Genomic DNA, 24485 nt, shown 5'->3' on the forward strand with positions numbered 1-24485 from the left:
ATATTACCATCACTGATATATGTACAAGGTGCATTCAATAAATAACCGGAAAAATATTATAATAAATCTAAAATACGACCGCGATTGTTATATGTTTGTTATTTTGTGATGGCATCTGTAAGCTATCCATAGCTGGGACTGGCACGCTTGTTTTGCAAGCTTTGGGATGCTGGGAAACAGTTACACAAGATGGCGGCACCCTTACAAGAGTGCTCCAAGCTAGAGCAGCAAAGTGTCGTAAGATTTTTGTTGAGTGAAGGCATGAAACCAATAGAAATTCATCACCGCACAACAGTTCAGTACGGTGACATTTGTATGAGTCGATTACAAGTGTACGAGTGGGTTGAGAAGTTCAAACAGGGCATAACCAGCATTGAAGATTTTCCGTGTCCAGATCGCTCTTCATTGTAGTCACGGGAAAGCAACATACTTCAAGTAAAGGACTTGATACGGGAGAACCGCCATATTACTGTCAGTGAAATTGCTTCCCAGATAGAAGCATAATGTAAACAGTACCACATACTCCAACCTCTTGGACAGAAAACTAAAACCAGCCATTCTGCAGAGACGACGTAGTCTGGTGTCCACTGGTGTGCTTTTGTTCCATGACAATGCGAGATCAGACACTGCCAGTGTCAAATTGTCTACCATCGAGGACCTAAAGTTTGAGTGCTTACCCCACCCTCCATATTCACCAATCTTGCACCTTCCGATTTCCACACCTTTAGCCCACTGAAAGATGGTTGTAATAAATATTTGTCACAATATATTTCCGGTTATATATTGAATAAGCCCTGTAAATGGTTAATGAAACACTCCCTTACATAAAATATACTCTCGAAAACATGAGCAACAATGTAATTCCTTTTCTTTTCTTTCTTTCTTTCTTTTTTTTGGGGGGATCTGGAGACCAAGAAAATTAGGGCAATGATTCAAATGTCAATCCACAAAATGAAATTAGAAGAAGAGAAATACATTCATGTCAATTTTGTACATTCTCATACAACTGACAATGTGTTTGATTGGACAATGATTACATTGAAACAACGAAGATATTATGAAAGGAGAAGAAAAGCTTTATGAAATATCAAGAAAAATGGTTCCAACTACATGGAATAAGAAAGTTAACAAAGACAAAAGACCTGCTGAAAAGATATTTGTTTATACTACATTCCACACGGGTTTTAAGCATAAAATTGCAATTTTTTAGGAAATTTGACTTTAAAATATTTACAATAAACTTGGAATGCATATTTAATGATTATATTCATAAAACAAGTTCCAAAGGAATATGCAATAAAATTTGTTCATTTTTCAAGAGATTCTGTAGGGCAAACATGAAGAAAAATGACAGATCCAATACCCAGTATTGGCACATTGCACAGTGGTTTGGACCCCACTTTAAACTGTAGATCAAGGATGTATTTATGGCGAGGGGTGGGGGGTTCGGATCGCCGAAACACTTACCAATTACAAAAATTAAATAATGAAAATATGCTTATTTAGCATTTGTTGCATAATCGAGGTTTATTTATTTCCCTCGAACTCACTGAAAGGTAAAGATTATATTGGGTTCATACAACTTTGAATGACAGTATTAACGAAGATATATGCATGCTACTACTAATGAAAAATATGTAGAAAATATTAAGCAGGAACTTTCGTAATATGAATCTAACATCCTTTTCTGTTATTCAATAAATATTCAATTTTTTGTCTAATTATTATTAATCTCCTTCCCATAACAGTTTCTTTAAACAAATTTTGGCGATATAATCACTAGTAAACTAGATAATGCTATTCTTATACCATCTTTTTAATTATTCATTTAATAGTAACAATATTAATTATTATTATTTTAATTAATCTGATACAGATTGGCCACTCTAGGACCATTGTGAAATTTAAGTATAATTTCAGGTTTACAAGGCGAACTTCCCAAAAATTAAAGGGTAGGGGAAACTGGGGCAGCATCATCCCCCTAAGCTTTGACCCTTCTTACAGAACACTGTATGGCAACAAATATATTGAAACTTAACACAGTTGATACCACAACATTTGTTTTTAAATTGATATATGTTTGAAGTTATTTCATTTAAGAAGTAATTTGGCCAAAAGTAAGGTGATGCAAAAGGATCACTTGGCCCCAAGTTTGGGGCAAAGTGATCAATTTTTAAAATGTTGTTATCAAATATGATTTTGAGTATAGAATTAATTAATTTTATTAATAAAAGTAACTGTATTAAAAGTAAGTAACTTACAAACACGTTGAAGAAAAGAAGTGTCATTCAGAGAAGAAAATATGAAACAGGTTCATATGAAACAATAAAAACAAAGAAAAATTTGTTTTAACAAAATACAATTTGGTAATTTAAAAATGTACTTAGTCTAATTTTCAATGGAAAAGTCACAAGTATAAGCAATATCATCTTGATCCACACCAGCACATTTTTCGTGTGTCTATTGTTTGCATCCATTGCACTTGATCCATCCTTCCTTTTCAGGGATTGCTTTGCCCCGCACCAGTGTTGATATCAGCGGTCATTCTCACCGTCAATGAACACTCCGAGAACAGAAGTATTCATATTTGTATAGTGCTCATATTTTGCCCTCTCACAACAAACTTCAACCAGCAGACTTGGTCAATAACGCAATTAACAATACACAATATTGTAAACTGCTTACCTTCGTTCAGAAGTACCAAAAAACCTTTTTTTATCGCCACTTGTCGTTCACAGCCCACGTTCAACAACACTCATCGGCTACAACACACTCACAATGGCTGCTCTTCAGTTGACATGTTTCCCGTTCAGAAGCAGCACTGTAATGTGCATTTTCTTCGAGGGATTACTTTGCCCCAGGGGATCGCTCTGCCCCGGTCTCACCTACAAGCAGTTGTTTTTTTTCTTTTTCAACCTTACATATTACTGCCTCTCACCCACCCACACACACACACACAAATATATTAACAATATAAAGGGTCTGTGTGATTCCAATGTATCCAAACATTCTAATTCAATTAAATGCTATATATACTATTTAAAATATTCAATTTCAGATGTGGAATTTACATTTGCCATTTCACATACTCAGACTTGAGACACATATACACAAGTCACAAATGCTATGGGATTTACTAATATACGAAAAATTGTTAATTCTTTAAGAATTTCACTCAAATTTACCTAATCAACTTCAAAATATCTTGCAATAATCTTCTGTCAGTCAGATAGATTGTTCTGCAAAGGACACTAACAAAGTGAATGGAGTGAGAGAATTCTGTTTTATTTTCCAAGGGGCTTCTTCGATAAAATAAAAGCTAAACTGTGAAAAACTTGCCTCGGGGCATTTGTAAATGCATGAATTCATTTGGACTCATAAAAGTTTCAACTTTTCATGTCTACAAAGAAACATTCACATAGAATTCATACATAGTTCCAGGAGTTAATAATTCCTGCAATTCAAGGAATTCCCAGTGAGTAACCACCCTGTAATACAATTATATATGGTCATTTAAATTTTATTATTATTATTTCTGAGACACCTGGTTTGGACCCAAGAAAGTACATTTCTAGATACGTGCCTACTGTAGGTCCACATTGCACAGTGGACATTAAAAAAAAATCAATCAAGAAAATGGTATACTGGGAGAAAGTAGGCACCAATGACATCATCAGTGTTACAAAGACAACAGATCCTGTTGTGGTAGGTAGCACTGACAAGAGACAATTCCACACAGATAAAACCGCAAGATCATAAAATCAGCCTTGGCTCAGTAGCTCATTTGGTAGAGCAATGGCATGGATTGCCAGATGCCTGATTCTGACTTCTGGTTGAGCCTGCCCTTCTCACTGAAATTTCTATATGAGGCTTTACTTGTAATTACCTTCTTGTATCTGCACATGTAAAGACATGAACTTTGTTACAATTTAAAGAAAATGAATCTCAACTTTAAATAGTCATAACCAATTTGGAGCTTATGAATGGAACATAGTCTTATCTACAATAAAGCAACTGTAAAAGAAAGTTACTCTTTTTAAGGTAACAGTAGCTATAGCCCAGTTACTTTACAAAATGATGACCTATCGATGTAACTAATTTTTCGCTGAAGTACTTTTACAAAGTAACTGTCCAAAGACTGCTGAGATCCTCCTATAACTGTATATTACTTTTGAGTTTTTATTGTGTTGTCCTGCTGCTGATATATAATGTCTTGTCCATCTGCTTTTAGTCTGGCTAGGAACACTAAATACAAAGCTGAGAAAAAAATCAGCTCGCAACACTGACGAGAGAGTTCGACTAATGGATGAAATTATTTCCGGAATACGAGTAATAAAAATGTACACATGGGAGGGATTGTTTACAAAAGTGGTTTCATTGGCCAGAAGGTTAGTAAAATTATTGTGAACTATTTACAGATTATCACATTTGCTCATTCACTAACATAGTTATTATTAGACAAAAATGGGATATCAGTTCATTGCTAATTTCCAACAATTTTTAGTAATTTGATAGTTCTATAAATAGTTATAACGAAATACTGCACAATTGTCTTCTATAAGGCAGGGACCAAATGCTAATAATTTCAAGACTTCTATGAATTGACTATGAGCCATGAAAGGGCAGTCAGTAGGTCATATGACTGTTACAGAAGAGACACAGGTTTGATTCCTGGCTCATGCTGTATCAGTAAAGATGGAATGAAGTATGCGGAAGTCAAACCAGGGTAGCCAGCTACACGTAAGAATCCTTTCAACCAAAAGTATTAAAAAATATGTCAATAGATAAGGCCTGATTATGCAGAGAACTCAATGTTATTATATCTCCTAGTTTTCATGTTATGTAATGATAGTAATTAGTGTTCTGTAATTTTTGAAACACATTGTATGTAACAATTTCAAGCAAATGAAATGATTTCTTCGTTTTTGCTATCCTATGTTGATGTACTTAACTTGTAGCATGATACAAAACATTTCAATATTTATTTCCAGATTGGAATTAAAGACAATACGAGCAAGTTCCTATATTCGCAGTACTAATATGTCATTTTCTATGTATGCTATCCAAGGAGAAATCTGTGCTACTGTGCTGGCATATGTGCTTCTTGGACACACAATTAATCCACAAAAGGTATTACTTATTGCTATATTGCTTTATTAACAACAACTCTCTTCTTGCATGTACATAGTAGGCATTGTATACTCTCTTTCTGTTGGCTTATGATTGTTGCAAGCAGATTGAAAAAAATTAACCCTTTGTGGGTATTACATGTATACAGGGTTTTTCCATGACCTTGATTCAAACTGGCATGGTGGATGGAGACTGACCCAAATACCAATATTGGATAAGGTACCCTCCCAAGTAACCACAACCATTGGGCCAATGTCAGTTTTTACGTGGGAAATTTGGCTTTACATTTGTTGGCAAATTGACATTGGTTGCCAACGTTTGCCCAATCATGAAAAGTGAGCCAAAATCGGTTTTTAACACAACTTTTTCATGCTAGGACAACTTTCAGGAGTATGCTGTAATTCTAGAGTATAAAATAAGTGACATGTAACATTGTTTCTTTTTAAATATTAAAGTCACTGCACATAATGGAAATATATATTTAATGAAAGTAGAAGCTATTTTTAACTTGGAGTCACTCACCAGTCCTTTGTCAGCCACCATGAAAGATGTGTTGGTAATTGTTTGTCTCTTTAGCTGTAGTAGAACAAGAGTATTCTTACAGATATTCTTGTGAAGGAGGTTAAGCAATTTTTTGTGCAGACTAGTTTCCATGAAAGGTGGAAAAGTAAGTAAACTGTAGAAGGTTTTTGTGCTACCACTTGAATGTGTGGTGCCTTGAAAGCAATGATACCATCTGACTGAGAAAGTATTTATTTATTTCATAAATTATTTGTACTATTGATTACATTTGGCTTCACAATAAATTATGTATATATCATGTGACATTCACTAGTCAATCATTTGCACGATTACCTTTTGTTCATAAATATTTCAAGCAAAAACGCGAAGGTGAATATACAACTTCTATGGGTCTATATATTAGTGAAATAACTGAGAAATATGCAGTTCACTATTAATTATAATTCCGTTTTGTCACACACATTACCACTAATGACTATTGATTCTCGTTGCTATAACAACATTAGAATTCCAAATATCTCGTTTATACATCGTATACAGCAATAAATAAATGTAATTAATGTTGTACAAATAATTATTATACATTTTTGAACTATTAATATAAATTGATTTGTATAATATGAAGTTAATAATTTTAATAAACATATAATTATATTGTGCGGATTCACAGGACCGTCACAATCACAACACAAATATATCTATTCTTTCTCCCGAGTTCAATACCCGATGAAGGCACAAGTGGTTCGGATCCCACTTTAAAATGTAGGTCCCATCCCGATTAGCCTTACTGTGCATAAAGGGGACTAAAAACAACAAATCAAATCAAATCAAATATCCATTCTTTAGTTTTCAGTATGTTGGGGCCAACGTAAAACCATACATAGGCCCAATGTAAAACCCACGTGTAGGGACAATGTTGGAACCACAGCCAAAATTACAGTTGCCCAATTATATGTTTTTTATCTTGGGCCAACCATGGGGCAACCATTTTCAGTATGGTTGGCCAAACCACTTTTGGTTACTTGGGATGGTCCGGAAACACTTCAATAAAAAGTTGTAAACCAAAATTAGTTGGGGCTGCCTATGACAGTGGAATAAGACAACTGAAAGATGCAGCTTGTAGATTCAATAACATGGCCATGGTTCTAAAGGAGGAAGGTGGAAAATAGGAAGAGCAGGGTAGAAAAACGGGGTGGATATTAGAGGGTGTCAAAAATGCACCTTCCTTGAGTGAAATTTTTATCTTGACTCATCCCTGTGATCCAATCCGTTAATTTTAGTTATTAAGAGGAGCATATTTTTAGTGATAACTTAATTTTAGGCTTCAACCAGAGTGATTGCTTATTTTAGATACCAATAGGAGCAAATGCTTAATTCCAGGTATCAAGAAAGATAAAGATCGCCATTTACTCTTATATAAATTGACGATATCAGCGTTATTCATATGTCAGTGTCACATTTGGGGAACATCGAGTGCGTGATGTATGAGACGTGCGAGTCCGAATCATGTACGTATGGAATCAGAAACTCTCTAAGTTTGTGTCACGTGAACAGCGCATGTTGTAGTGACGCGGTTGGCCGCTAGGCGGCAGCAGTGTACAATATGGCGTTCTCAGGTAACGAGAGAGCATTTTGCGTGATACAGTTTGCGAAAACAGAGGTTACTGTGACTGTTCAGCGGCGATTTCGCACTCGTTTCTCGTTTTCAGAAGGATCCACCAAATTGCAGGACCATCAAGAAGTGGTATGAAACTTTTGAGCGGACAGGGCATCTGTGTCTACCTAAACGACCTGGAAGGCCAGGACCGTCAGGCGCCACTGTTGAAAGTGTTCGTAGCCCTCGGAAATCGACAACTCGTGCAAGTGTGCAGCTGGGAATGTCTCAGTCGACTGTGTGGCGTATTGTTCGCAAGCAACTGATGATGAAACCGTACAAACTGCAACTTGTACAGGCGCTCACAGAAGGTGACAAGGGGGTTCACACAAAATTATCGACATGCAGGCAGCAATGGCAGACGTTGATAATTTTGGTGACAGACTAGTTTTCAGCGATGAAGTTACGTTTCACTTGTCGGGGAATGTTAACCGTCACAACGTGCAGATTTGGGGAACCGAACACCCACATGTGACAGTCGAGCATGTGTGCAACTCCCCAAAGATCAACGTGTTCTGCGCCATGGCAAAGGACAAGGTTTACGGGCCCTTTTTCTTTGCAGAATCCACAGTGACTGGCATCACTTATCTGGATATGTTAGAACAATGGCTTCTTCCCCAAGTGACAGCAGACAGAGGTAACTTCATTTTCCAACAGGACGGGACCCCACCCCACTTGCATCGACTCCTGCGTGCGTACCTGAACAAGAACTTACCGCGAAGATGGATTGGACGCATTACTGACGATGACGTTGCATTGTTTCGGTGGCCGCAAAGATCCCCAGACTTCACACCTTGTGATTTCTTTCTCTGGGGATATGTGAAGGACAGGGCGTTCATTCCACCGCTTCCAGCTGATTTGAACGACCTCCGAGTTTGCATTACAGCAGCGATAGCAACGATAGACCGTGCTATGTTGGTGCGGATGTGCGCAGAATTGGACTATCGCCTGGATGTCTCCCATGTAACCAAAGGTGCATACTTTGAGCACTAGTAAGGTATGACAAACAAACTTTTTGAGATTGTCTTTCTTTTTTTATATCATTCATGCTGATATGTCATGTACTTATTTCACAATAAAACTCCGAAATGTGACATTGACTTATGAATAACCCTTGTTATTTTTTTTAGGTGCCTTAGAATATGCTGTTAGGAAGGTAAAAGAAACTAAAGATGGACTAAAATTAAATGGTGTGACTCAGTTGTTAGCATATGCAGATGATGTAGACTTTCTGGGGGATGATGTGAATACAATTAAGAATAATGCTAAAATATTTTTCAAAACTGCTAAAGAGATAGGTTTGGAAGTTAACAAAAAGAAAACTAAATATATGCTTACAGGCCGAAACCAAGTGTTAGGTAATAATCAAAATCTAATTATTGATAACAACTCGTTTGAACCAGTTTCCAAATTCAAATACTTAGGAGTAATATTAACAAGTGAAAATTATATTAAAGAGGACATAAAAAGTAGGCTTAATTCAGGAAATGCATGGTACTTCTCTCTTCATAAACTTTTGTCTTCTCGGTTAATATCTAAGAAACTAAAAGTTAAAATATACAAAACAGTAATTTTGCCTGCAGTATTAAATGGGTGTGAAACTTGGTCCCTTACATTGAAAGAGGAACATAAATTGAGAGTATTTGAAAATAAGATCCTTAGGAAAATCTTTGGACCTAAAAGGGATGAGGAGACAGGTGAGTGGAGAAGGTTACATAATTTAGAACTACATAATTTGTATTCATGTCCAGATATTATTAGAATAATTGAATCAAGAAGACTTAGGTGGGCAGGCCATGTGGCACGAATGGGAGAGGAAAGAGGAGTTTACAGGATTCTTGTTGGGAAACCTGATGGTAAGAGACCTGTAGGAAGGCCAAAACGAAGATGGAGGGACAACGTCGAGATGGACCTAAGGGAAATCGGTAGGGATGGAAAAGAGTATATAGAACTTGCTCAAGATAGGGAAAGATGGAAGGCCTGTGTTGCTACAGCCATGAACCTTCGGGTTTAAGAAGGCTAGAGAGTTAGTTTAGTTAATGTTATTTTTAGGAGATTTTGTAAGGTGAAGAATATCTTTCTGCATGAGATGTAATCTAATTACATTTTCTAAAACTAGATCTCTAGCTCTTGCACATTTCTTTATTTCTATTCTTATTTGATTTGCTACTTGTACTAGAATATTTTTCATTCGTTTCAGCTATTTGTTATCACAGCCCTAATTACTAATCTTGGTATGTCGATGTCCAACTTTTTTCCTCAAGCACTTTATCTAGTTGGAGAAGTTTTAGTAGCCATCAGGCGTATTCAAGTGAGTTGTTGAATCCTTCTTCATAGCATATAAATTTATTGTATATTATATTGATTTTTACATTTTTAAGTAAAATATTTAAAATTTCTGCATACTATAATGTTATCCTGCTTTAATACAACTTATTGCTTGTTCTAGCTGAAGTGTCAACAGCAAACCATAATCATTTTTGTTTTTATAGTAAACAGAGTGGAGGTTAGGATAATTTATTACAAGAAGAGAATTGCACTTACTGTAATGAAACCTAAACCAGTCAAAACAGGAATTCCAATTTTTTTTTTTTTTTTTTTAGCTCAAGCTGTTATGCTGTAGTTCACATTTCTGCCACTATGCAGAGCTAGTTTAGAGAATTGTGTCCACAAGAGCTTCATCGCCTGCCATCTTCTCAATGAACTCACAACAAAAGTCATGCCAATGATCAACCCTGGACAGATACCACAGTAGCTGAAGTCAGTATGGTTTGAAGCACAAAGAACTCTCCACGCAGTTGTTTTTGACGTATTCAGTTCCATAGCTGCATGTGTGACTGATTGCTTTGGGCTACACAGAAAACTTGTGCAAACGCATTCCATGTCTTCCTCTGAGAAAGCAGGTGTAAGTGACTGTAACAATTTCTTGACAGGTGTAACAGTCATTTTCATGAATGCACTAAACCATCTCCTCGTATTTATGGGCATTGGAACTTGGTTGTGAAAGTGTGAGTGAAATACTCCTCTTGCGATAAATTACTCCAATCCCAAAGAATGTTATGAAATGCCCTGTATATAAAAGGGTAGTAGTAATGGCAGCACTATGTTCCTACGCGTCAGCAAAAATTTGATGCGCCTGGTGTTAGGTTACATCCGGTTGTAGCGGGCCACGAGTGATTTTATTGTTGAGTCAGCAGAACGTGTCTGATCACCTTGAAGACATCGGAAGCGGTGGGGGGAGGGGGGTCAATGGGTTTGTCACGTTGTTTCTTGATGTATGCTAAACTAACACGTGCGTATGTTTGTGTGTGTGTGGAGGAAATGCGCGCGCAACCATTGCGTATGATTCAAAGACATGAAGAAATGATTTAAAGATGGCGCCGAAGGTGCTTTACCCCCGAAAGTTTAGCGGCTAAGGTTATTGCTCTGTAAAACAAGAGGCGTCGAGGGTTCGATTCCTGGTAGAGTCAATATTGATTGATTGATAGATTGAGTTAGTTTTTTAAGTCCGTTTTATGCACGGCAAAACTAATCAGGATTGGAGCTACAGTTGAAAAGTGGTGATTCGGACCACTATGTGCCTCCACCGAGTATCGAACCTGGGACCCGTTGATTACAAGTCGACGATGTCAATATTGAATGGTCTCGATTAGCCTGTGTGTAAATAAAGGCAACAAAATGGTTGAGTTCGAAAATCGAGTTGGGTTAGTGGTTAATGTTGTCACCTGGCAATGAAGAGGTCGCGGGTTCGATTCTCTAGGTAGTTAAATTAGACCAATTGTTTAGTCCCGCCATTATAGGTCGCGATTAGTCCATCTGTGCATAAATAGTGTTTGAATAAAATCAATATGGCGGCCTTTTGTTAGTGGTTAATGTTGTCGCCTGGTAATGAAGAGGTCGCGGGTTCGATTTTCTAGGTAGTTAAATGAAGCCAATTATTTTGTCCCGCCATTATAGGTCCCGATTAGTCCATCTGTGCATAAATAGTATTTGAATAAAATCAAAATGGCGGCCGCGTTTTGTGTTTAGCGGCGGCGGCGGCGACCGGGGCGCGGCGCGGGGCGGGGCGGCGCGGCGCGGGGGGTGTTTTTTTTTCCGCGAGATGTTTCAACCAAGTGGTTGAGGGTTCGATTCCCAATGTTGGTGAAAGTTGGATATTCAATTGTATTTGTTTAAAAGTTCCGATTAGCTTTTTTGTGCACAAAGAGAAAATGAACTAATTGGAAATAGGATGTTTATGCTGTAATGAAAAGGTCCCGGGTTCGATTCACAATGTCAAATTGGCTGATAATGATGTTGTTTTTAAAATAAAATAAAAAAAGAAGTGTGTTGAGTCCCCATTAGTATTTATGCAGGAACAGATATTAAAAATCAAAACAAAATGGCTGTGACTGGTGTTTAGTATTCGAAAGGTTCCAGGTTCGAGTTCCTAGTTATAATTTTTTTTTTTTTAGTTTACAGAATTAGTTCCCATTTATTGCGTTTTGGCGAACACATCCTCCCCCCTTTGTGGCATTTGGACATGTTGGATATATACATAGAAATTGTTGTCAAAGTGCCTAATAATGATTTTCTGTTTAAATAAAAAAAGAAGTGTGTTATCAGTCCCGATTAGCACGAACAGATATTCAAAAAGCAAAACAAAATAGCTCATATTGTTGTTTAGTATTCAAAAGGTTTTGGGTTCCAATGCTGGCAAATTTGCAGAATAACATTGATTTGTTTAAAAAGTGAGTTACTATCCCCGATTATTTTTGATACACAAATAGAAAATGCGTAACCAAGGGGCTAATGTTGGCGTTTTTTAACGCAGTCCCGATTAACCGTAATGCATAAAGCTGTTTCAACGAATATCGAACCTGGAACCTTTTGATTACAATGCAAAGACTTTTCCACTAATGTATGCTATGTTTTAAAACCAAAAATAAATAATAGTATCGAATTTTTTAAAAAATGCGTTACCAGTCTCGATTAGCCATTATGCACAAACAGATGTGTTTTGAAACCAAAGGGGGGTCGAGGGTTCGATTACAACTGGGGTATGTGTGTTGAGGAAACTAAAGGTCAACAGGCATGGAAAGTTTTTATTCGCCATCTCAAAATAAGTTTTTGGGCTTGGTACAGGTAGCTTTTTGTAGAAAGCCCCACAACGACATCAACGTGGCTACCATCTGTGGGGGCCTCTTTTTTTTTAAGTTGGAGAGGGGCACAAAGCCGTTTGTACCATACAACGTTGCACCGAAGAACCAACTTGTCAACTAGTCACTCACTCCATCATTAAAGTGCACAACATAATATCAGATTTGCACTGATAATAAGCAAAAAATTATAGCGGCTGCATAATTATATTTCAATGACAGCAAATGGTTTCAAATGAATGGTTTTCACTTTTATTTTTTACTAAGTAACAGATTTGGTAATGAAAAGCTTCAACATTTGCATATAATATGAGATTTGTTTTGGTATCCAGTTTGTATGTTGACCAAATCACAGATATACTATTACTAAGGATAGCATTAACTTAATCTAATAAAAATATATTCCACTGCATTACAAAATTAACTCATTCTGTTTTCTGTTGTTTGAATCCATATGGTAAAGTCTCGAAACTTGATGCACATCTTTTTCTTTTGGTATATACCACCTGAAAAACCCTTATTTCCGGCTTACTAACAACGGAATGTGTTTTTGTGCGTACGATTTTGTTCGAGTTGAGTAAAGTTAAAGAGGAGGTGTTGTTGAGAATAGCATTGGTGAGTGATTCGAAATTGATTGTGCTGCTGTTTTTATGGTTTAGACATATGCCTTTCACCTTGCAAACAGTAGTAACATTAGTATTGTCTGGATTTACTACCTCAAATGCATAACTTTTCGGCCCACTGGATGAAAATGCTCTGATATAAGCATTTTTCCCATAGAGTTCTAGTTCATTTGTCAACTCCCCTAGGTAGTCTCCAACAGGCAGATCAACATCACCTGGCCTTTGAATATAAATAACACTATCGGTATCATAGTACAATACATTTTCACCTAATGTATCCAAATATTCATAAAGCTCTAATCGTGCATGTGTTGTAGTGTATGCTGCAATAACTACATTTACAGTCGATAATGGAAGTGCAGATTCTTCGAGATATTGCCAGTGAACAATCAACATATCTTCATTTATAGGTATAACTTGATGTACTTCAACATTGGGACTTTCTAGTTTATCGAAAAAATCCTTAGGATTGTTGATAATACTAACTTGACCAGGGTTTTCTCTCTGTCCAAATTTACCCCAAAATGAATTCAGCATAAGTTTTGTTAAGCTTCGTAATCCAGGATTAGCACATATTCTGTTTTCATCCAACAACACACCCTCTTTTTCAAAATAGTCAGCTATGTAATTTTTTTTGGATTCTTCATCAATACTCCACAATGGCCAGCCGCTTGCTTCAACTTTTGCTTTGAGAAATGTATTGATGTACTCTGCAAAAACACCACCTGATTTTTTTGCAGGATCATATTGTTCAACATTATATTCCCATACCTCATGTAATTCTAAAATTTTGTATTTCTTTTGAACTGCCTTCTGAACTTCATCCACAACCCAGGTTCCAGTTATAGCTCTTTCCCCAGCAGTATGGTTACATTCCGCCTGGTTTATTTCATCGGCACAAGTTCTACATAGAGGGAAAGTTAATTTTGAATTGGTTCGATATGGTAACACAGGATGGTACAGATCTTTCGGTGGAAGTATTGTTGCTTTGACAAGTCCTTCAAAAGAATAAATATCGGGGCATTCTTCCCCCACATAAATTTTCACCGGATGGCCAACTGGAAACTTTTTAACTTTGCAACAATAAGGGTACAGGCTACATACATCCTTATATTGAATTGTTTCATTTTCTTTGACAGTGTAATGTAGTTTGGTAGCATTAGTTCTACCACCATAAAACGCCTCCCGGGGAATTATGGGGGCTTTAATTGATAACGGATGTTTTTCAACATAATGTTTCATGGTTTTGTTATTTCTCAACTGCTGGTGAAATTCGCACCCCACATGTCATGGACAATGTAGTTAAGTGCTTTTAATCTGGTAATTTTATTTTCTGTTCTTTCGTACCGAAAAGACAAAGTATCATATGGGTCATCATGAAGAGGTTCTGTACGTGAAGTAGGGAAACATTTGACACAACCATGTGTTCTGCATCCTTGATATTCAAATACATGCTCTTGCCCCTTTTGATCTTTAAAATATCCATCTACTTTCAAATTTCCTCCAACTTTTACTTCTGGTCCTCTGGCTGCATGTTGGATTTCGATTTTATGTTTTTTTTCCTCCCATACCAACCATTGAATAGCCTCTATAGACTGAATATCACACCATCTGTATCCGTTTTTAGGAATAATTCCTATATGTTCTGCTTTCAAAAATCTTTTACGGAATACTTTATTACAAGCTGAAGCGATGGTGATGGCTTCCAATAATGGGTTCACTGTTGTTTCTTTTTCAAAAGTGGTCATGAATTTCAAACAGGCAGCACGTAGTACATTAACATCTTCTACACAGTATTTTCTCAACTCCTTCTGCATATCGAAAACTACCCCTGTTTTCTGTTGTTCACTATGCCATTCCAAAAAACTGGTTCTCTGATTCTCCATCATAGAATCAACAGCGTAAAATTCAGTACCAGGGATACATCCGACATATTCTTTATTTTTCAAAGTATTAAAAAAATGAGGAAAATACCCTTTGGACATTGGGAGATCAAATGCTTTCGGTAATTTGTTGAGCGCCATTGGAATAAAGTTGAGAGAATCTATGAAATGGATATTGTGCATCTTCAAAGATAATATTTTGGCTCCATTCATGATCACAGACGGTGTCCATTTCATTTTTTCGATCATAGTTTGCAGTACAAAGTGCGAATCATACCCTCTACTATTGTGTGCAATACACACAATATTGTTAATTTTGGTGCGGTGAGCTGAAACAAATTGCAGAAAATTGTAAACAGGTTCTGTACTATCAAAAATGTGCTGTCTTTTTCCGCATACACTGCACCATTGAGACATATCTTTGTTCTCAATGCAATTATAGCATACATTTTGGCACACCAAAAGATTTGGAATATGCAGAAATTTGTTTTCAGTGCCTTCTAGTTTTGTGTCCTGCCTCGATTCAATATCGTAGAAAACAAGCATTGCTTTTTTTGATATAAGAGAAGATATTTGTTTGCCATAAATTTTTTGGATGTGACATAGATGTTCAGATGGTACCATATTTTTACAGCTGACACAGAATTTCTCTCCACATATATGAGGATTTCTGTTTGTACGGATAGCATACGCTTTCAGGCATTTTTCACAACATTTTACTGTCTGACAAAGAGAGTTTCTTCTATTGTAACATGTTTTATGATTATTGTAACATTTTTGACCATAGAAAAATCTGTTACAATCAGTGCACTTTATTTTGGTTTCTGAAACAGTACATTTGGGCTTTTCTTGGCATTGTGAACAAACAGCTGTACAGGATCCTAGATGTCTAGAAACATGATCATATTTTTTATGGCAAGTTTCACAATAGAAATTAGCGGAGAATGCAGCTGTAAGAGATGTTATAACATTAAAATGGTTGTTTATGTACACCAAATTTAAAGTTTCGCGCCTAGGTAATAAAGGACCTTCATATATCACATCACTCCCGGAAAATCCATTATATACGGTAATCTTGAAATCAGATAAATAGTCCTGAAATTTTTGAATTTCGGTAGTTCCTCCACCACTAATCAAATTTTCCCCAGCTTCTCTGCACAGTATATCCACTTCTTCTTCCATAACACATTTATGTTGTCTAACATATTGATAACGTTTTTTAGGTTCATTTTTGTAAACATTAATACCTCTTGCCACAACCAACGCATAAGCCAAACACCTGCTATCGGAATTTTTAATAGTTATAATTCCTTTTTTTAGTTTACAGAATTGTTCCCCATTCATTGCATTTTGGCGAACACGTCCTCCCCCTCGTGGCATTTGGACATGATGGAGATATACATAGAAATTGTTGTCAGAAAAAAATGTTGTATTGCTCTGCAATACTTTTTCCAATGCTGCCCACAATATCTCCATATTTACCGCCTGTGCTTCCCGAAAAGATAACCAAAAAGGGCGATCAGGGTGATCTTCATTTCTGATAGTAATACCAACTTGGTCATGCTCGGCCACATCACGTAGAACATATTGGACCAGTTCTTGCAATCCCTCCTGAACCCATATCACCGGATTCTCATTGTGTGGTGCCCCCCCGCAACCGAGCACGCACCATTCGTCCTTCCATATTGAATCTTTGGTAACGCCTTTTTGTCTCTTCTATAACTTCAACATGATGTAACACTGCATCATCGCCACCGCCTACCTGTCTGCACACTTCCGCTTCCTGAATACAATCCCTAAGCACCATTTGGTATAACGCTGGCGAAATATGATTTGTACATTGCTCCAATTCTCTAGTGTCTAAAACAGATTCTAAATGGAAAATATCTCCACATTTTTCATCGATTGTTCCAATACACCCAAATATCTCTGTATCCTGGTTGTTATAGTTGTTAGGAAACATTTCAACATGTTGGTTGGTCTCACTAGAAATAGAGACAGAGGGTCTGGGTTGATTGCTGTTAATAGCAGTAGAGGTAGAGGGGGTAGATTGGTTGAGGTCATGAACAGTACTGTGAACAGTAGGAGAGACATTTTGTTTGTGCTTATTATGCTCTTGTGAATAATCAACCCCCGTTGATTTATTAGCATTATTTTCCCCCAATTCATTGGCAATAGCAACAAAAATATCCTGAGTATTATTGTTTACAGATTTGTCTATGTTGTCAATCGATATATTTGCTCCATCTGTACCCAAGGCCAAATCCAGATCACTGAGCATACCCTGAGTGGATATAAAGCTACTCTGACTATATTCACAAATTTCATTTCTGATTGTATTCAAAACCTTTTGGGTGCTTATTTCAATACCCCTCTCAAAATTAGCAGTGCCTGCATTTTCCATTGAGGTGGAGGGGGTGGATTGGATGTAGTCACTATAACTACCATAACTATGAACAGTAGAAGAGACATTTTGTTTGTGCTTATTATGCTGTTGTGAATAATCAACCCCAGTTGATTTATTAGCATTATTTTCCCCCAATTCATTGGCAATAGCAACAAAAATATCCTGAGTATCAATGTTTACAGATTTGTCTATGTTGTCAATCGATTTATTTGCTCCATCTGTACCCAAGGCCAAATCCAGATCACTGAGCATACCCTGAGTGGATATACAGCTACTCTGACTATATTCACAAATTTCATTTCTGATTGTATTCAAAACCTTTTGGGTGCTTATTTCAATACCCCTCTCAAAATTAGGAGTGCCTGCATTTTCCATTGAGGTGGAGGGGGTAGATTGGATGTAGTCACTATAACTACCATAACTATGAACAGTAGAAGAGACATTTTGTTTGTGCTTATTATGCTGTTGTGAATAATCAACCCCAGTTGATTTATTAGCAATGTCTTCCCCCAATTCATTGGCAACAGCAACAAAAATATCCTGAGTATCAATGTTTACGGTTTTGTCTATGTTGTCAATCGAATTATTTCCCCCAGTTGTACCCAAAACCAAATCCAAATCATTGAGCACACCTTGGGTGGATATACAGCTACTTTGACTAAATTCTCCGACTTCATTTCTGATTTTATTCAACACCTCTTGGGTGCTTATTTCAATAACCTTCTCAAAATTAGTAGTACTACCAGTTTCCATTTTTCGAAGATATCTGAAAATTATAAAGTTCAAAATTACCTAACAACTTGTCAACTAGTCACTCACTCCATCATTAATCTATATAAAACTGTGTTTGTAAAATTGTCTCCAGCCCCCGATTAGTCCATCTGTGCATAAAACGGGGCTTCTAAACAATTTCTCTGTTTGCGCACTGCGGCTGATTGGAACTAGTGCCAGTTTTTAAAAACTAATTTAAATACATACATATGACACCGCTTCAAACTGTAGACCCAGTCCCGATTACCCCATCTGTGCATAAAGCGGCCTTCTAAACAATTTTTTTCTGCATACAGCGGCTGATTGGAACTGGTGACAATTTAAAAAAAATATATAGATACATATAGCTCTGCTTCAAACTGTGGGGTCCAGCCCCGATTACCCCTTTTTTGTGCATAAAACGGTCTACTAAACAGTTCATCTTTTTGCGCACAATAGCTGATTGGGACTGGCCTTCTAAACAATTTCTCTTTTTACGCACAGCTGCTGATTGGGACTGGTGACACAGTTTTTTAAAACAAGTGTAAATAGATACATATGACTCCGCTTCAAACTATATGTAGAGTCCCGATTACCCCATCTATGCATAAAACGGGGTTTCCAAACAATTTCTATTTTTGCGCACAACGGCTGATTGGGATTGGTAACAGTTTTAAAAGAGTGATTTTATATACACACATATGGTACCGCTTCAAACTGTAGGTCCAGGCCCGATTACCCCATCTATGCATAAAGCGGCATTCTAAACAATTTCTCTGTTTGCGCACTGCGGCTGATTGGAACTGGTGACACAGTTTTAAAAACTAATTTAAATAGATACATATCACTCCGCTTCAAACTGTAGATCCAGTCCCGATTACCCCATCTATGCATAAAACAGGCTTCTAAACAATTTCTCTGTTTGCGCACTGCGGCTGATTGGAACTAGTGCCAGTTTTTAAAAACTAATTTAAATACATACATATAACACCGCTTCAAACTGTAGATCCAGTCCCAATTACCCCATCTGTGCATAAAGCGGCCTTTTAAATTTTTTTTTTTTTTTTTTTGCGCACTGCAACTGATTGGGACTGGTGACACAGTTTTAAAAACTAATTTAAATAGATAGATATCACTCCGCTTCAAACTGTAGGTCCAGCCCCGATTACCCCCATCTGTGTATAAAGCTGCCTTCTAAACAATTTCTCATTTTGCGCACAGCGGCTGATTGGGATTAGTGACAGTTTTTAAAAACTAATTTAAATAGATATATATGATTCCGCTTCAAACTATAGGTCCAGTCCCGATTACCCCCATCTATGCATAAAACGGGGCTTCTAAACAATTTCTCTGTTTGCGCACTGCGGCTGATTGGTACTAGTGACAGTTTTTAAAAACTAATTTAAATAGATAGATATGATTCCGCTTCAAACTATAGGTCCAGTCCCGATTACCCCATCTATGCATAAAACGGGGCTTCTAAACAATTTCTCTGTTTGCGCACTGCGGCTGATTGGTACTAGTGACAGTTTTTAAAAACTAATTTAAATACATACATATAACACCGCTTCAAACTGTAGGTCCAGCACCGATTGCCCCCCATCTGTGTATAAAGCTGCCTTCTAAACAATTTCTCATTTTGCGCACAGCGGCTGATTGGGATTAGTGACAGTTTTTAAAAACTAATTTAAATAGATAGATATGATTCCGCTTCAAACTATAGGTCCAGTCCCGATTACCCCATCTATGCATAAAACGGGGCTTCTAAACAATTTCTCTGTTTGCGCACTGCGGCTGATTGGTACTAGTGACAGTTTTTAAAAACTAATTTAAATACATACATATGACACCGCTTCAAACTGTAGATCCAGTCCCGATTACCTCCATCTGTGCATAAATTGGCCTTCTAAACATTTTTTTTCTTTGCGCACTGCGACTGATTGGGACTGGTAACAGTTTTAAAAGAGTGATTTTATATAGTTACATATAGTACCGCTTCAAACTGTAGATCCAGCCCCGATTACCCCCATCTGTGCATAAAGCGGCCATCTAAACAATTTCTCTTTTTGCGCACTGCGGCTGATTGGGACTGGTAACAGTTTTAACACATTCCGTTGTTAGTAAGCCGGAAATAAGGGTTTTTCAGGTGGTATATACCAAAAGAAAAAGATGTGCATCAAGTTTCGAGACTTTACCATATGGATTCAAACAACAGAAAACAGAATGAGTTAATTTTGTAATGCAGTGGAATATATTTTTATTAGATTAAGTTAATGCTATCCTTAGTAATAGTATATCTGTGATTTGGTCAACATACAAACTGGATACCAAAACAAATCTCATATTATATGCAAATGTTGAAGCTTTTCATTACCAAATCTGTTACTTAGTAAAAAATAAAAGTGAAAACCATTCATTTGAAACCATTTGCTGTCATTGAAATATAATTATGCAGCCGCTATAATTTTTTGCTTATTATCAGTGCAAATCTGATATTATGTTGTGCACTTTAATGATGGAGTGAGTGACTAGTTGACAAGTTGGTTCTTCGGTGCAACGTTGTATGGTACAAACGGCTTTGTGCCCCTCTCCAACTTAAAAAAAAAGAGGCCCCCACAGATGGTAGCCACGTTGATGTCGTTGTGGGGCTTTCTACAAAAAGCTACCTGTACCAAGCCCAAAAACTTATTTTGAGATGGCGAATAAAAACTTTCCATGCCTGTTGACCTTTAGTTTCCTCAACACACATACCCCAGTTGTAATCGAACCCTCGACCCCCCTTTGGTTTCAAAACACATCTGTTTGTGCATAATGGCTAATCGAGACTGGTAACGCATTTTTTAAAAAATTCGATACTATTATTTATTTTTGGTTTTAAAACATAGCATACATTAGTGGAAAAGTCTTTGCATTGTAATCAAAAGGTTCCAGGTTCGATATTCGTTGAAACAGCTTTATGCATTACGGTTAATCGGGACTGCGTTAAAAAACGCCAACATTAGCCCCTTGGTTACGCATTTTCTATTTGTGTATCAAAAATAATCGGGGATAGTAACTCACTTTTTAAACAAATCAATGTTATTCTGCAAATTTGCCAGCATTGGAACCCAAAACCTTTTGAATACTAAACAACAATATGAGCTATTTTGTTTTGCTTTTTGAATATCTGTTCGTGCTAATCGGGACTGATAACACACTTCTTTTTTTATTTAAACAGAAAATCATTATTAGGCACTTTGACAACAATTTCTATGTATATATCCAACATGTCCAAATGCCACAAAGGGGGGAGGATGTGTTCGCCAAAACGCAATAAATGGGAACTAATTCTGTAAACTAAAAAAAAAAAAAATTATAACTAGGAACTCGAACCTGGAACCTTTCGAATACTAAACACCAGTCACAGCCATTTTGTTTTGATTTTTAATATCTGTTCCTGCATAAATACTAATGGGGACTCAACACACTTCTTTTTTTATTTTATTTTAAAAACAACATCATTATCAGCCAATTTGACATTGTGAATCGAACCCGGGACCTTTTCATTACAGCATAAACATCCTATTTCCAATTAGTTCATTTTCTCTTTGTGCACAAAAAAGCTAATCGGAACTTTTAAACAAATACAATTGAATATCCAATTTTCACCAACATTGGGAATCGAACCCTCAACCACTTGGTTGAAACATCTCGCGGAAAAAAAAACACCCCCCGCGCCGCGCCGCCCCACCCCGCGCCGCGCCGCCCCGCGCCGCCCCGCCCCGCCCCGCCCCGCCCCGCGCCGCCCCGCCCCGCCCCGCGCCGCGCCGCGCCCCGGTCGCCGCCGCCGCCGCTGAACACAAAACGCGGCCGCCATTTTGATTTTATTCAAATACTATTTATGCACAGATGGACTAATCGGGACCTATAATGGCGGGACAAAATAATTGGCTTCATTTAACTACCTAGAAAATCGAACCCGCGACCTCTTCATTACCAGGCGACAACATTAACCACTAACAAAAGGCCGCCATATTGATTTTATTCAAACACTATTTATGCACAGATGGACTAATCGCGACCTATAATGGCGGGACTAAACAATTGGTCTAATTTAACTACCTAGAGAATCGAACCCGCGACCTCTTCATTGCCAGGTGACAACATTAACCACTAACCCAACTCGATTTTCGAACTCAACCATTTTGTTGCCTTTATTTACACACAGGCTAATCGAGACCATTCAATATTGACATCGTCGACTTGTAATCAACGGGTCCCAGGTTCGATACTCGGTGGAGGCACATAGTGGTCCGAATCACCACTTTTCAACTGTAGCTCCAATCCTGATTAGTTTTGCCGTGCATAAAACGGACTTAAAAAACTAACTCAATCTATCAATCAATCAATATTGACTCTACCAGGAATCGAACCCTCGACGCCTCTTGTTTTACAGAGCAATAACCTTAGCCGCTAAACTTTCGGGGGTAAAGCACCTTCGGCGCCATCTTTAAATCATTTCTTCATGTCTTTGAATCATACGCAATGGTTGCGCGCGCATTTCCTCCACACACACACAAACATACGCATACATCAAGAAACAACGTGACAAACCCATTGACCCCCCTCCCCCCACCGCTTCCGATGTCTTCAAGGTGATCAGACACGTTCTGCTGACTCAACAATAAAATCACTCGTGGCCCGCTACAACCGGATGTAACCTAACACCAGGCGCATCAAATTTTTGCTGACGCGTAGGAACATAGTGCTGCCATTACTACTAGGGTTTTAAAAAGTCAAGAACATTACATAGGTGTGCGCAGCCCCTCTGATTAGGGGGGAGGGGGCAAAAGCCTTGATGAAAGTTCAGTCAGGAAAGAAAAACCTAATTTTATCTCACTGTGTTTAGTTTCATTGCATTGATGGGTATATATTATATAGGCCTATATAATGTGGCAACATAGAGGCACCATAATGAATTAATAAATTGTCTCTGAAATGTGGCGCGCTCCTTTCTCTCCAAACAATTGTCTTCATGCATTTAAGACAAAACAGCTTATCAGCAAGAGTCTGAAGTACTTAGTAGCTATAACTTCTCTCTCTGTTAATTTACAACACATTACAGAAAACAAGGAAATTGCGAGCGAAGCAAGCAAACTGAAAATAATATTGATTTAATATGGCACAAAAAATTACAATTATCTTTAATTTAGATCGTTCAGCCCCCAGGGCCAACTTACACTGTCCCCTAGCTACGGCTCTGTATTTGGCAGAATTGCAAGAAAGAATGAAATTGCGAGCAAAGCGAGCAAGAAAATTTTACGAATTGTATTTTTATTTGTATAAAGTTTGATATCGAGGGTGGCAATTGCCTCTTTGTGCCCCTGCAGGTGCTCTTGGCTGTCTGAAAGAAATAATGCACGAAAGATGTGAAAACTAATTCCATCTTGAGTACCCTTTTGTCCTTCTACTCTTAGATTCTACTACTTTTGCTTTCTTTTACCTCAATGTTTGACACCCTTGGCGACCTAGAATTGATTTCTGTCCAAGGTGGGGAAGGGAAAATACCTATTGCCCTCCTGTGGATGCGCCACTGCACGCCCTTCGCCCCGTAGTTGCTTTGAACTTTAATCTGCTTGAAAATACTTGATTCTCTTTAAGAGTATAATATCTTTTAATTACAGTGATAATTTTAAAAACAGGAGAAAATTTGTCATGCTTTCCCCCAGGAGACTAAGCTCTGCACATATACTGTAGCTGGAGCCCAAAGCATGATGCCTTAGACCACACGGCAACAGCGTAAGACGAATTATAGTGTCAAAAACAATAAATAAATAAAAGTAGCTCATATTTCATCAAGGAACTGAGTAAATAATTTATCTCCTTAATGTATATATAAGTCTAATAGTTTTGCACTAGAAAAAAGAAAAGAAAGTACATGAATAATGCGTCTATATCATTTACTTACTAATAATATTATACCAGAACCAAGGACGTATTTAGGGATGGGGGTCCAGACCCCCACCCTCCAAAGACTTACCAAGTACTAAAATTAAATAATGAAAATATCCTCTTTAGCATTTGTTGTATAATCGATTGTTATTAATTTCCTTTAAACTTATTTCAAGGTAAGGATTACATTGGGGTCATATGGCTTTGAATGACAGTACCAAAGATTTATGCTTGCACACTACTGTTTATGATAATATGCATAAAGTAATAATCAGAAACTTTACTTGTCACCAACTAATTCTAAAATCAGTTTTTGTTATTAAAAAAATATTCAATTCTTCATCTAGTTGACATGAATTCCTTTGCCAGGGCACTTGTTTCATGCAAATTATGCCAATCTTAACTACAGGTAAGCTAGATATTGAATACATGCTCTTATATGTCTAT

The 24485-nt window shown here is 37.3% G+C and overlaps 1 protein-coding gene across 3 annotated transcripts in view; it reads left to right on the forward strand.

Annotated features, from left to right (window-relative positions):
• Positions 1 to 24485, forward strand: part of LOC145993983 (ATP-binding cassette sub-family C member 4-like) — a 152082-nt gene that overhangs the window by 45351 nt on the left and 82246 nt on the right. For all 3 annotated transcript variants that reach the window (XM_083130012.1, XM_083130013.1, XM_083130015.1), the window contains exons 7-9: positions 4232 to 4388; positions 4992 to 5130; positions 9507 to 9617. In XM_083130012.1, coding sequence (XP_082986138.1) covers positions 4232 to 4388; positions 4992 to 5130; positions 9507 to 9617 — 407 coding nt within the window. The remainder of the gene's footprint in view (positions 1 to 4231; positions 4389 to 4991; positions 5131 to 9506; positions 9618 to 24485) is intronic.

The sequence above is a fragment of the Lepisma saccharinum genome, chromosome 10 (genome assembly GCF_977018435.1).
Source record: "Lepisma saccharinum chromosome 10, izLepSacc3.1, whole genome shotgun sequence".
NCBI classification, from domain to species: Eukaryota; Metazoa; Arthropoda; class Insecta; order Zygentoma; family Lepismatidae; genus Lepisma; species Lepisma saccharinum.